The sequence below is a fragment of the Sceloporus occidentalis genome, unplaced genomic scaffold (assembly GCF_023333645.1).
Source record: "Sceloporus occidentalis isolate IW3139 unplaced genomic scaffold, rSceOcc1.0.p SCAF_2, whole genome shotgun sequence".
Lineage (NCBI taxonomy): Eukaryota > Metazoa > Chordata > Lepidosauria > Squamata > Phrynosomatidae > Sceloporus > Sceloporus occidentalis.
Window position 1 is genome coordinate 178,803,345 of NW_028316982.1, and position 14,395 is coordinate 178,817,739.

At 37.5% G+C, this 14,395-nt stretch overlaps 1 protein-coding gene across 1 annotated transcript in view; it reads right to left on the reverse strand.

Moving 5' to 3' along the window:
* Positions 1-3,047: 3,047 nt before the first annotated feature.
* The window catches only part of LOC149319381 (anosmin-1-like), a 120,650-nt gene continuing 109,302 nt past the window's right edge, over positions 3,048-14,395 (reverse strand). The window contains exons 10-14 of the mRNA XM_089511580.1: positions 13,966-14,063; positions 12,932-13,103; positions 9,933-10,153; positions 9,659-9,797; positions 3,048-5,369 (exon numbers count right to left, since the gene is read on the reverse strand). Of these exons, the coding sequence (XP_089367706.1) occupies positions 5,311-5,369; positions 9,659-9,797; positions 9,933-10,153; positions 12,932-13,103; positions 13,966-14,063 (689 nt within the window). The 3' untranslated portion in view covers positions 3,048-5,310. The remainder of the gene's footprint in view (positions 5,370-9,658; positions 9,798-9,932; positions 10,154-12,931; positions 13,104-13,965; positions 14,064-14,395) is intronic.

Consider the following 14,395-nt stretch of genomic DNA (forward strand, 5'->3'; position numbering starts at 1 on the left):
GCCAATATGTTTTAGCAAAGGTCGGTTGATTTGGTAGGTTCAATAAATGCCTCACTATGTCATGGAGAGGCATGAGCAGCCTTGAAGAAGGCTGCAGGGAAGTTTTTTCACACTGAAGATAACCTCCTTGTTCCCAGTGGCATGTGACAACTACTGTCATATCACCAATATCCTCTTTCGGGGCAAAGTGGTTAAGAGTGTAGTGACTGGGCAATGTGTTGAAGGAAAGAGATTATCTGGATGCACTCAGTCTGGTTCAGTTCAGGATAAAATATCAAAATGACTTTGATTGTAGTGACCTACTCTGGACAAAAGATGGGCCTGTGCTACTTCATTGCTCTTCCTGGATCTCAGCAACTTTTTAACATAGTAACCTACTGAACTAGCTCCACAGGTGGTATGTGTTACAGGGATTTGGTTTCTATTCACCATGAGGGCATTAAGCTGTAGCATAACACAGTGTTCCATCCAGCCTCCCTTGCTGCTCAGTATCTATATGAAGCTGCTGGATAAAGTTTTCAGGAGTTTTGGGGATGTGTGCACTCAGTATGATGATGACAGTCAGTTATATTTCTCCATCTCATTGGGCTCAGTAAATACTGTTTATGTGCTGGACCAGCATCTGAATGATTTGAAGGAGAAACAGTGGAAGCTGAATACGGATAAGACAAATAGTATGTGGATTAATGGCACCCAAATCTAGGAATTGGGTATGTGAAGTTACACTCCTCCTGAAGGAGCAGAGTACAATGGGCCCACCATATTGGTGAGCTAGTGATCCACAGATTCCATTACCGTAGATCACCATGCCCCATATTATTCAATGATGGTGCATGCACATGTATGCACTGACACAAATGCATACATGTTGCTGTCCACTGAATAATATGGGGTTTGAGCACCCACATTTTTCCCATCTGTGAGATCCCAGAACTGAATCCCTGTGAATAAGAAGGGTCCACTCCTAGATTAATATCTGCCATTGAAGGCCCAAATATTTCTTAGCTTAGAGTGCCTATGGTGAATTTTGACTGGTTCATCAGCCATGGCCTTTCCTAGCCAAGAATATCCTAGCCACAGCAGTTCATGTACTAATCTACTTATATATAGTCAGCCCTCAGTATCCATAGAGTCTGCATCCACAAATTCAACCATCCACGGCTTTAAAAAAAATTCCCAAAAGCAAATCTTGGTTTTGCTATTTTATATATGTGACCCCATTTTACTATGCCCTTTTATATAATGGGACTTGAGCATCCACAGATTTTGGTATCCACTGGGGGGGGGGGGGGAGTCCTGGAATGAAATGACCTATTGTATGTCTTCTCAAATACTGAAGTCTTCCTTTATGTCCCACCAATGGAGCAATACATGTGAAGATATGAGACAGGGGCTCCTCTGTTGGGGCACCCCAGTCATGCAGTTGCATGAGCATTGCCTACATTTTGTCACCAAATTACAGCATGTCCTTTATTAAGCTCTATGGGTTGTGATTATTTTATCCAATTGCATGCATATGTTCTAACACTCATTTTAAATTAATAGATCACTTAATATAGATTTTTAATTGTATAAATCAAAACTAGGTTCCAAATAGAGCTGATTATGTATTTTTCATAATAAATAAATAATATGCAAAGATAGGCTTTTGTGTATGTGTCTCCAAGCTGATGGGAAAGTATACAAATAGCTGTTGCATACCCAATTCTACAGCCATTAGACATTATGACTAGTGATCATAAACTGTTTAGAAACAAGAGAAGGAAACCATATTTAGTCTTTCAATCTCTTGAAATAGCTGAATTGCATCAGTCTGAGCATTCAGCCAATACAGGATGTGTTCAACCCTAGATGTGAGTGTACAGTCATTTGAAGTTATGCCAGTCTTCTCAAGGGACTGCCATTATGTGAAACTGCCTCAGATTAACACTGATAGTGATGAGAATTAGATGAGACAATATTTCTATATAGAAGGGTAGTTTATTACTTAAACATATGTACAAAATCTAAACATGAAAATAATGATAAACAGAGCACACTATTTACAATATTTTTACAAAATGTTTTTACAAGAAACATTATTCCCTCTAAGTAACATGACACACACTTACACACAAATTAACCCTCTTTTGTATAACATATATAAATAAATACTGACTTTTAATGTCTGTTATAAAGAACATGATTTCTACAGCCAATTTAGTTAACAGATAAGTAGCTCTGTTATCTCCACACTACAATATAATTACATAAAGGGGGAAAATATTTTACTGATAGAACCTCTGTTAATTACTTTGCAAATTGTACCTTACCAATATATTCAATAGAGGTAATACAGTCATACAATTCATGCCTATAACTGAGTTATGAGTTTTGGCATGCAAAACTATATAGAGCCATCAACATCTGAAGGTATTAATTTACTTGTTTTAAATAAACTTCTGAAACTTAAAAGAAAACATGCAACAACTTATAAGCACTGTATTCCTGGGTTACAGTGTACAGGTGTTTATGATATTTATAGTAAGGTGTATTCCACAGGTACTGAGCAACAATTTGAGAATACTTTAGAACAAAAGGAGGGTAAATGGGGAGAAAAGAACATTATAATCTAAAAATAAATAATGATTATTGCAGCTGCCTTTATACCAGTTTTAGAAAAGATGGAATATATTAGAGTGAAACCAATTAGGCCCTGCTTCTATATTCTTTTAAAGCAGCTGATAGGCTTGTCATTAAATCATATTCCTGTAGAATATGATTTTAATGCAATCTAAGTATCCATATAACTCTTTTCAGAAATGACTTTTTATAATATTCAACAAAGACCTCAGTGAAAGTTTTGCTTCACATTTAAAGACTTATACACATGTATACTGTGATTTCTGATGAGATTATTACTTGTAGCTAATAGTGTGAATCAACTCCATCAAACAGAAAATTGAGTTCAAAGAAAATATTAGTTGTTGCAACAAATCAGGTGTAAATCAGCCCACAAAACCTAAACCAAATCGTGTCTCAGTTTGTGTGTGTTTATGTGTGTGTAGGGGGGGGGGGGAAGGGAGAAAATCTGTACCATTTCCTTTGATGTCATAAAGTTCTACATATGATCTGTTTATATGTGATGTGACTGCTGTCTTGAATGGTATCAGGCAACATGAAAACTGTAGCTCTAACGCCAGAACTGAAATCATTGCCTTTATACATGTAAGTCTACTGCAGGGTTGAGAATCATGCAGCTTTCCAGAAGCTGTTGGGCTGCAAGTTCTAGCAGCTCAGCCAGCATAACCAATGAAAAGGAATGGTAGGACTACCATTCAATATTTGCAGGGCTCATAATTCCCAGCAATTAACATATACCCACCATTTGAAACAATTGACCTGTTTTTAGCTATCAACTAGGGAGTTGGTACTTTGAAGGCCATAACTGCCCATGGCATAAATCAAGTGTTACTCTGTCTTTCTCTTTGTGTACTTGGAACCAACAAACTAACATTGGAATGGTCTCTCTAGTTCTTTAAGAGAGCAGTACATATGTATTTTTTCTACTTCTCTAGGAACAGCTTTAAAATATATTTTTCTTTGAAATGACTAATTCATTCATTTAAAAGCTCAGATACATAAATATGAAGAAACATGCCACAGTCCTCTAGTTTCCTACTAAGCGGGGGGCGGGTATGGGGGGGAGGCAGGAAGGGACAACTATTTATTCTAGGACCTAAATCAGATTGGTGTGTTCACATTTAAAGTAAAGGTACCTAGAGACTTTCCATCATCTATGCTAAATCGTTTACACATGGTTACACAGCAAGATAAGCTAGGAAAAAAATTATTAGTTGTATATATCTGAAAGCATGATCCAGAAATGAATTGCTGAATACAGATTGACTGTGATGGGCCTGGTAGTCTTCAGTGGTATTGGCCTGTTCAGTAACATAGTATTATTATCTGAATACTTAAAAAACACAAAGATCAGCATAATCCTGAGCTCAATATACACTGAAATTTCCCCCAGAAACTCTATATTCCTTTATACTGATGGAGTCAACTGCCCTCACATTCCTCTGCATGCACAAAAATGTTTCCTCCATGTACATAGAAGAAGCAGAAAAGAACCCATAGAAGGATGGGAAGTTCAACAGAAACATTATTGGTTACAAGGACTTATTTTCTGTTGTCTTTTGAGGACTGTAAAAGATAAGGAGAAAACAAACATGACTAGAACTCATGTGAAATTGCTACTTTTAGAATCAGGTTTTTAGCAAAGTGTTGAATGCAATCATTTGGTTCTATGACATTCTTTCCTGATGTTTTTACCTTGGTTACAGTAAATGCTATATGGTTATGATGCATTGTCTACATAAACTTACACTTCAGTAGATGCAATTTAATTTTAAGTATTCCATGTGGTTTAATTAAGTTTTAGACCTCACTGTGAACAGCAACTAAAAAAAAAGACAACCCTGCATTTTCCTGGGATAGTTTCCATTTCAATAGAAATATATAGTACAGATATTTTAAAAACTACATAACCTTTGGCCAGTCTATGTTACACCTAAACATGATTGCTGGCATCCACATGTGAATACCTTGAAAGTGAACATCCACAGAATTATTATTTGTGTATTAAATGTATTTATTTCTCTTAATACACTTACTTTCTCCCAGATCATCTGATGTTGACAACTTTCACATGTGAATACCAGCATTTAATAGCATTAGGGCATTCACTGTAATATATATATATAGACTAAGATAATATATCTGCATATTCCTTTTATCTGCCGCTGTGATTTAATGTAGTATAAAAATATGGAATTTGTGTCATTATGTTCTGTTTGTTATGACAAGCAATGACAGGACCACATTTTTAAAATACATTTTAAGTGAACTGATAATATCAACTTATGGAATGTTGGTTGACATCTAGATGTTTAGGACTCTGTATAACACACACACACACACACACACACACTTAGGCTGAGAAGAGTGAGTGACATACAGTGTATGCCATGATGATAGTAAATCACTATAATTCAATATTCTTATGCTTCCATAGATGCTGAATATTTAAGTTGTATGAACATGGTTGATTCTTGCATGACATACTTCATCCTGTAATTAGTACAAGCATGCTTTCATCAATCAATATGATACAATTATCTCAACCCTATTAATATAGGGTGACCATCTACTAGAATTGTAGCTCATTCCACAGTTCAGTATAGATTATTTTTTTTTCTAATCTTCTTGCAGTACATTTCTTGCACGTGTTTACTTTTCCCCGACAAGTTAATAATCCAGCACAACTTAATATTTTTCAGGTGGTGGCTTGTAGTGATGTGGATGATGTTGTTTCAAATGAGGCCCTGAAAAGAGATGAAACTTTTAAAGTAACTACAATGCATCAAAAATTCATATTAATGTTACCAATATTATATTTATTAATCTGAAGAATAAATCAATAGGTTTATTTATTTTAACCAGTTTGCACACAAAAGTATCATGTTCTCTAGGTGGCATGTACAAAGCTCAATACAATTTTCTGTAAGCCGGCTTCCACTTGTGCAATGAGGGTTTCCACATACACACACTGAAACTAAAAGGTTCCTTCACAAACATGCTCCAGTGGTTGCCTGAACCTCAAGACTGCTGCAGGAACGGAGGAGAAATTCAATCTAATAATATTCTCTGAAGATGGTGAAAAGTCAGGAAAAAACTCTTCTAGAACATGGCCTCATAGCCTGAAAAACTCACAAAAAACTATGGATGCTGGCTGTGAAAGCCTTCAATTTCACAATCTAATAACTGTATCCACAGTCAAAACAGCAGTTGAATGAAACCCACTGCATAGACCATCTAGTTCACACACAGCTAATGTTACTGAGAAATTCAGGCTAGCTTTCAATCATTATTTGGATATCACACTAATACCTTTTCTATGTTATTACTGAAGGATGATAAGCAGGCTTTTAAGCAGCCTGGAGAATATGGTTCAAATTGATAATGAGCAAGTTACTTGCAATTATAATAACCTGTATGGCCTCTACTGTAATTGAGTGAATACAAACCATGGGAATTAGAAATGTATATTGTTGAAGGTCTATCTAACTACCCAGCTTGGTACTACAGTGAAACTACATAAAAGGCAATTACAGTATATCATCCAATCCTGATCCGTAATGTGAAGTGTTCTCCAATGATGAAATGTCCACACCTCCACACAAAAAATTAGCAATCATTAAAAAAATCATTAGAAAAATAGCAACCATCAGTTTGTTTCTTGAATGTTTCTGTTTTAATTAATAATTAGCATGTACAGTCTAAGACACATAACTAGGATGCTCAGGAGGCCTTCCATTCACTCCAGGAATCAAGCTATAGAATAAGTTGACTCAAGTTATTGAGTCATGAACTCATTTGTGTGTTTGTGTTCTACCCTAAGTCCAGATCTTCATGTGACTGCAGGATCCACATTTTCTCATGATGAGCTGTGAGTCTCCTGGTATTTCTTTGGCATGCTCTCCATTTTCACTTATCCAGTCTTGGCATTATTCCTCCTGCCAGTGGCAAACCCATATTTCCAACAACTTTCCTCTTGCATCACTTCAGGCACTTGTCCATCCAGACAGAACTTCACCCACTGTGAGACCTCCACGGATTTAAGTCACCCCTCATTTCATTGACAACGTCCAACCACAGTGAAAAACCTTTATCAGCTGAATGAAATACTTTGAAGGACTTTCACCTTGTATGTACAGCTGCAGTCATGTGAGTTAGTTCTCATGAAACTACAAAGAGCATTAGGGCAAGTAACAGAACTTTTAAGAATGGTTGGCTTTAGTTATAATATTTCATTGTCACTGTGGCCAAACTAAGAACCAAAGACATTTTGTAAAGGCTTTGTGGAGTCTAAAACTGATCAGTGTTTGAAGTTCATTTATTTAACTTGCTACCTAGGCAGAGTGCTCCATGCTTGTTCATTCTTTCTCCACCTGACCACATCCCTATCCTTGATCCTTTCTCCTGTACCCTTGCCTAAGTGCCTTAGAAAGTCATCGTAACTAATGCAATCCATGAACTCTGATTATGACCAACTAAAACGTGAATTCACTTGTCTCTGATTTCTTGTTTATATTTTTTCCTGATATTGTTCTGAAACCTTCTTCTGTTCTACACATGCCACCCCTCTGCCACTGAAACCTGAATATTTTCTTATCCTAATAGGGCTCTTTATTTGGAGCTTTACTGGAGATAGTAGACATACAGTATTTGTTTCTGGGCCACCACTACACTTTTGAGACATTATAATGCCAAGTACCTGAAAGTCAGCACTACAAGTTCTAACAAATCTGGAAACTATTCCCAGGGTTGGAACTTATATTTAACATGGTTCCTGCAAAGAATGATAATCTGGGTCAGCATGGTATGCTCCAAGAACTCCAGTGAACACCACTCCCACCATTGCTATGTTGTTCCTTTTTAAAAAACTGTATTTCCCAGCACTCTTGAAACTCTAGACCATGTTTTTCTAACCAGGTGCCTCCCAATATTAGACTACACCTAATTATTATTATTATTATTATTATTATTATTATTATTATTATTTATTTGTATTTGTATTCCACCTCTCCTTGTATTGGAACTTCTTAAAAGTTTTGTTACTTATACATGCCTCTTTGTAGTTTCATGAGAACTAATTCACATGACTGTAGCTGTACATACAAGGTGAAAGTCCTTCAAAGTACTTCATTCAGCTGATAAAGGTTTTTCACTGTGGTTGGACATCGTCACTGAAATGAGGGGTGCCTTAAATCAGTGGAGGTCTCACAATAATGTAAAACAATAAAATCAAACATGAATATCAATAGATAAAAGCATAACAGGACATATTAGATCCTAGTTCCCCATCTCCCTCTCACCCTAAAATACCATTAAAAATAATTCCCAATAAAATGGTTAATAAAATAGATTGAAATCAAGGTCCGGTAGGTACAGCTAAACAAGTGGAGAGTGAAAATTCTGAGGAGATCAGTTTGGGAAGGCCTGTCGGAAGAGATTCATTTTTATTGCCTTCTTAAAGGTCTCCAAAGATGTTAGATGGCGAATCTTGTCGAGCAGGTCACTCCAGATTTTTGGAGCGGCAACAGAGAATGTCCTCTGGGAAGTCATCTTCAGTCTCATTCTCTCTAACTGCAATAGGTTCTTCCCAGAGGACCTGAGAGTGCGGGAAGGATTGTATGGGAGGAGGCGTTCCCTCAGGTAAGCTGGGCCCAAGCCATGCAGGGCTTTATAGGTAATAACCAACACCTTATACTGTGCCCGGAAGCTAATGGGCAGCCTGTGTAGGGATTTTAAGAGGTGTAATAGAATCAAATTTGGAACTCCTCTGTCACCAATCTGGTTATTCTAATAACCATATCGACTGGGAATGTAAGACAACACAACTCTTGTGCACCAGGTTGTAAAAGACTTTCCTAAACACGATTTCAACAGTATATTAGGGGGGATACAGACAGGTAGAAAGGAGCACCGCCCCTTTCTGCCCAACATTGTTGCGGCAGCAACCAAATGGTGCCAGCAGCGATGCACTCCAAAAAGGACCCATGAAATGCAGCTCCTTTCCGCGCCACTGCCAAGGTGCCATTAGCACCCTGGAGTGATGCGGTGATGTTCCTCATGCACCGCGTCATTTAGAGGCAATGCACAAGGCAGGTCATCGGCATGCGAGCTGTCTAAACATGTACATGCCCAAAATGGCGCTGGGAGAGCACGGAGTGTGCAGACACTCTGCATTCCCCAGCCCTAAAGCAGCGGCCTGTACCGAGGCTAAGTCTCTAGTGGAAATTCAGATGCTAGCCTTCCATATGCTGTTACTGCCTTGTGGTAAGTCTTGGAAATAGAGTAGAAACACTCTGATAGGAAGGACTGGCAGTCAAGTGAACCAAATCCTGAACAGGGACAAAACTTCAAAATCAGTTTGAGTGCAGTTTGGATAGGCTTGGAAAGCTCCAAAATGAAATACTCCAAACTCACCCTTTTCCATTTGAGGATATTTAATAAACTGTTGCTCACTTTACATCTATTCCCTATAGCCATATCCTACTAGTTTAATAAAGAAAATGAAGTACACTCGCCCTCCACATTCGCTAGTGTTTGGGGATAAGACCCCCATGAACGTGGAAAAACTGCAAATAACAAAAGCACAATGTTTTTACCTGAGGGAACACCTCTCTAGAAATCTCTAGGCCCTCCAGTGCAACTCTGTGGTCAACATCTGCCAGACATTTACCATAGAATTGCATTGGAGGAGCTACAGATGCCTAGTGGAGTGTACTCTCTACGAATCTCTGGGTCCTCCAGTGTCACTTTTGATGACAGTTGACCATAGCATTGCATTGCAGGGCCTAGATATTCCTAGAGAGAACGTATGAATAAAATCTGTGAATAATCAAATCCGCAAATGTTAAAGCTACAAATGGGGAGGGACGAGTGTAAAACATTATGGTTGTCGGGTTGTTATGCCAGATGGAGAAGGGTATACCTAGAGAAGCCAACAATATTTTTTATATTTTTTATGTGTGCTTGAGAGAGAAAGCACCTATTTTTGTGCAAATGAATCAGTCAGAATTGTTCTCTGTAGTATGATAACACTCACTGTGTGAAGATGTCAGCAAATCAGGTGTTCGGAATGATTTTATTGTTGCAGGCCCCTCACCACCTGTTGTCAACACTTGTACTTCTAAACGATAAAGAGTCGATGGTCTCAGGTTGGGCACTGTCAGTACATAGTGATCCTTAAAGGAAATGGAAGCCGTCATTTCAAGTTACTTGACCAACTAGACTGAAGCTGTTTAGCATCATTGTACACCCACAATAGTCTCCTTGATTCTTCTTTTCTACCCCATGCAATAGAAGAATCAAGTACTTACTACTGGCAATATCTGTGACTGGGAAATGATGCTGTTGGGTAAGCTGTTTTGCCTGCTCTCTGTTGTAACTTCAGCCCAAGTGACTTGGAACCCTGTCATAGGCTGGTGAAGATCTGATTTTGATATTTTCCAGGAAAAGTGCCCAGTAATGTTGATGTCCTGAACAATGAAAGAGGCAGAAAGATTCTCTGGCTTTGCCAGAACTTTTGGGACAAGTGGAGCTGTAGAATACATCAACGCAGAAGAGAGAGAAAAAACCAAGATGTTACTATTTCTATCAAGATTATAAGAACTTTAGTATATGTATGCATAGAATACTGGTAGGTTAAATGCTGGATATGATATTCTATTTCTCTATGTAATATTCTTAATTTTCTTTCAGAAGGGGGTAGATTTGCCATGTAGGTCTGTAGCAGCAACAGAGAGATTTGTGACACCTTAAAAACTAGAAAATTTATTTGGCATAAGCTTTCATGAAGTATATCTGATAAAGTAGGCATCAGTCCATGAAATCTTCTGCCAAATAAAACTTTTAAATCCTTTAAAGTACCACAATACCATTTGTTGTTTTCATATTATTTGCAGCAGTTTTTTAAAATATTAATTTTTAAAATCCAGTTTACCAATAATTGTACTAAATTCACTGAATTTCTAGTTATATTTTAAAAATCTATATCATGCCTAGAAGGCAGCATTAATTAAACCAGCAAGTCCCTATTACAAACAATGCTGTAACATATGTACAGAGGGTTTTTTTCTGAATATACAGTGGGCCCTCCCACATTCACTACGGTTAAGGGTATAGAACCGCTGTGAAAGTGGAAGAAATTGCCAAAAAACCCCACCCCTTTTTACCTAGAGAACACATCTCTAGGAATGCTTAGATCCTCCAATGCAACTCTATGGTCAAAATCTGCTAGAGGCTGACCAAAGAATTGCAATGGAGGACCTACAAGTGCCTAGAGAAGTCTTCTCTAGGAATTTCAAGGTCCTCCACATGAATTGTGGTAGATACTGACCACAGAATTGCGCTAGAGCAACTAGAGCAACTAGAGAATCCTAGAGAGAATATATTAATCAAATCCATGAATAATCAAACATGTAAAAGTATCAAATGTGGAGAGCTGACTGTAGAGGTCTTGAAACATAAGCTAGAGGTCAAATAACACAGATAGCGATAGGACTAGAATAAAATATTTGCATTAGATGTCAATATAATTAAATATATAATTAAAATATTTCATCTTTCACAGAGGGCAGAGCTCATCCTTTCCAATTGGGGGCAAAAATTTCCATTTCAAATTTGCCTGGCGTCTGGTAGTTTTGGGGTCCATCTTTGATCACCATAATAAAGACAGACTGGTACATACATATTGACAATTAAATGTTGAAATTATGTGGTAGGTTTTTTTGGGGGGCGGGGGTTGCAAATGACTGGATTCTATTTGCAAAATGGATTCTATTTTGTTAACCTTAAACAGAAAATGGCACACAGAGGTGGAGGAAAGTTTTTTGGTATAGTTTATGAGCATACAGTAAAGACAAGCAGTGATCAGTTTTCCAGTTGAGCTCTTTAAGTGTTGTAATCCAACCAAAATGATCTGTTCAAGAAGTGATCTGTGCCAGCTCCCGGAAGAGACTACAAACACTCATGCAGTCGTATTGATTCTTATCTGTCTTATAAAAAACATTACCTTTTTTGGACTACAGGTCTACAGCTGGGTGAGGGACTATAGGCTATGTAGTCCAAAACCTTGGCAAGCTCTTTTTATTCTCTCTCTCCACCACTCCTCTAATTTATAATGCCCAACTTATTTGGATCAACTAATACACACAGAAAACACTGCCTAGTGATTATCATTTTGGACTTTAGATGGAAAGATCTGGATTCCCACCCTTAATACAATCCCACCCTTAATTTACACTGGTGCTTTATGAGAGTCAGTGTCGGAATTTAAGGCCTAATTTACATGAATACAATTAGCATAATGTGTGTGTGTATTAGACTTAACCCAAGCCCATATATTCTTCCCTGAACTCAATGGACAATACAGATAATCCATTCAATTATGTAGCTATTCCTTTTTTTAAGACAAAAGGGAGTTATTGTAAGCAACATTTGGGCCACTATGTTACTTTATCATAACATATGGCTTTCCAGCTCTTGCAGGGCTTAAGTCCTAGTATCCCCTAGCTGTTGTAGCCAATGCTAGGAAATGCTGGGCGCTGTAGTCCAACAACATCCAGATCATGGAAGCTGTGCTATTTGAATGCACAAGCACACATACACACTTTGCAATCTCTGCAGTCCCTGCAACGTATGATATACGGCGGCCTCAAAATGCACCAGACAAGCTAGACCACAGAAACCCACTGGGTGTCCTTGGGCATGTCATATTCTTACAGCCTCAGAGGAAGGCAATGGCAAACCCACTTTGAATAAATCTTGCCAAGAAAACCCTGTGATATGATTGCCTTAGGGTTGCCATAAGTAAAAACTTACTTGAAAGCACATAGAAACAACAGAGCTAGACCCATGCAATAAACAGACTCAACTTCACCACTACTGTTTAACTTCTATACTTAGTACTGAAGCAATAAAACCATCCAGAACACTGAATTTTAAACCAATGTTCCTGCCCATTAATTCATTCGCAAATGAACCCTCTGAAGATTCTCACACCTGGCCCAAGACGGTGGCACATTTCTTGGCATAAATAGAAATTTAAAGGGGGTGAGAAATCAAAAAATCCATGTGTTCAGCAAACTTGAACTAATGATGGTTACATCCCTACCATCCAGTTGTCACTGTGCAGCCTGGCAAAAAACTGTCGAACAAGAAGATGTTGGATGCTTTTGTGCCAAGGTTCAGATAAAGTGTTTATGCTAATGTGGGATTTTGGCTAAGCTCTCTCCCCAGTTTTCTACATCTTTCAGAATGATTTCAAGAACCAACAGAAGTACTTTCTTGTTCTGCATTTTCCCACCTCTCTACTTACCTCCTTCAGTAGGACAGCTTATGTGCTTGTGCTTTTTCCCTTTAAGATCAGAACAAGGTGGAGTAGTAAACAAAATAGTTTCAGCCTTCAAATGGCCTTTGGATTTTGCTGGCTGAACAGTGACTTTGTATTTGCATGAAAATGACAGGTTCTGAAGAATTATATAGTTTTCCTTTAAAAAAAAAAAGAGAGAGAGAGAGAGAGTTTACATCAAGCTTTTTATTGTCTTACTCTTACTATACCTTGTTTCAGATTAAATTCTCATTTCTGCCTCAAATCCAAATGATTGATACCAAAGTAATTTTCTCTTAACCCACAAGATTAAACAGATTTTGAAAAAAAATATTTTATGCTATTCTATTGAACTGAAACTTGATTATTTGTTGTATGCCCACATTTATAGTTCAGATTTTACAGCACCTCCTTAGAATCTGATGATGGAAACACAGGGATAGGGATGAGAACTGATGACATGTTATCCTATCTCTACCAGTCACTTCTCCCAAAAGTTTTATGCAGATAGTATAAAGCATGGAGTCCAAGATGGATCTCTACACTACCCTCTAGGCAAAGAGTATAGGCTGACCGAGAGCCTTCCAGTAACACCTTCTGGAAACGGTCAACAGAGACCAGTGGTTCTTGTACCATACAAAGATACACAGGTAAAACTGACAGATCTATCCTAAAGGACTTAAGACATACAATTGGAAAAGAGAGTGTGATGAGAGAGTGAAAGGCATAGAAATGGTATCACATTATCATTTAATAGAGCAGAAAACCTTTGAATGGCTGAGTGTGGTAAAGCTTGAGGATTTTAAATTATAGGCAGGAACATAATGTGAAACATATGTAAGTGCTGAATCAAAAGGTGAGGTTTTAGTGGGTGAGGCCCTAAAGGTAAGGACAAGAAACATTTGGTGGATATGGACAGGGTGAAAGACTCTAAAGTAATGGGATATGTTACTATCATTCTATATGCAAGGATTATGCCTTTGTTTCCATTTCTAGTTTTTGACAGTTAAAATTCAACTTACGTAAGTTGTACTAGCAGACTTTTCAGGTCCTTTTGTATCATTGTGCACACAAGATTCTGCAAACCATTGGACATGATATCTACTCCTACTGCTTACATCTAAACAGAACAAATTAAGAAAATATTAGTTAACTGTGAAAATCTAATTTTTAACTTTCTTTTTAAAAAACTCACAAACCACTATTTTTGGAATATATACATTTATAATCTATAAAAACATCATATCTATCTGTCACACAACATTTATAAGGAGAAAAATAATTCCTTATCCAAATAATTGCACTCATGTTATAAACAAGTAAAATGACACCACTAAGTCAATATAAAAATGGATTTAGCAAAAATGCAGAAAGAAGTCAGAATGTTTTCTGCTGCCAAGTATCCTGGGGAATGATGGAAGAATTTTATCTTGGCTACAAAATACTGTCATA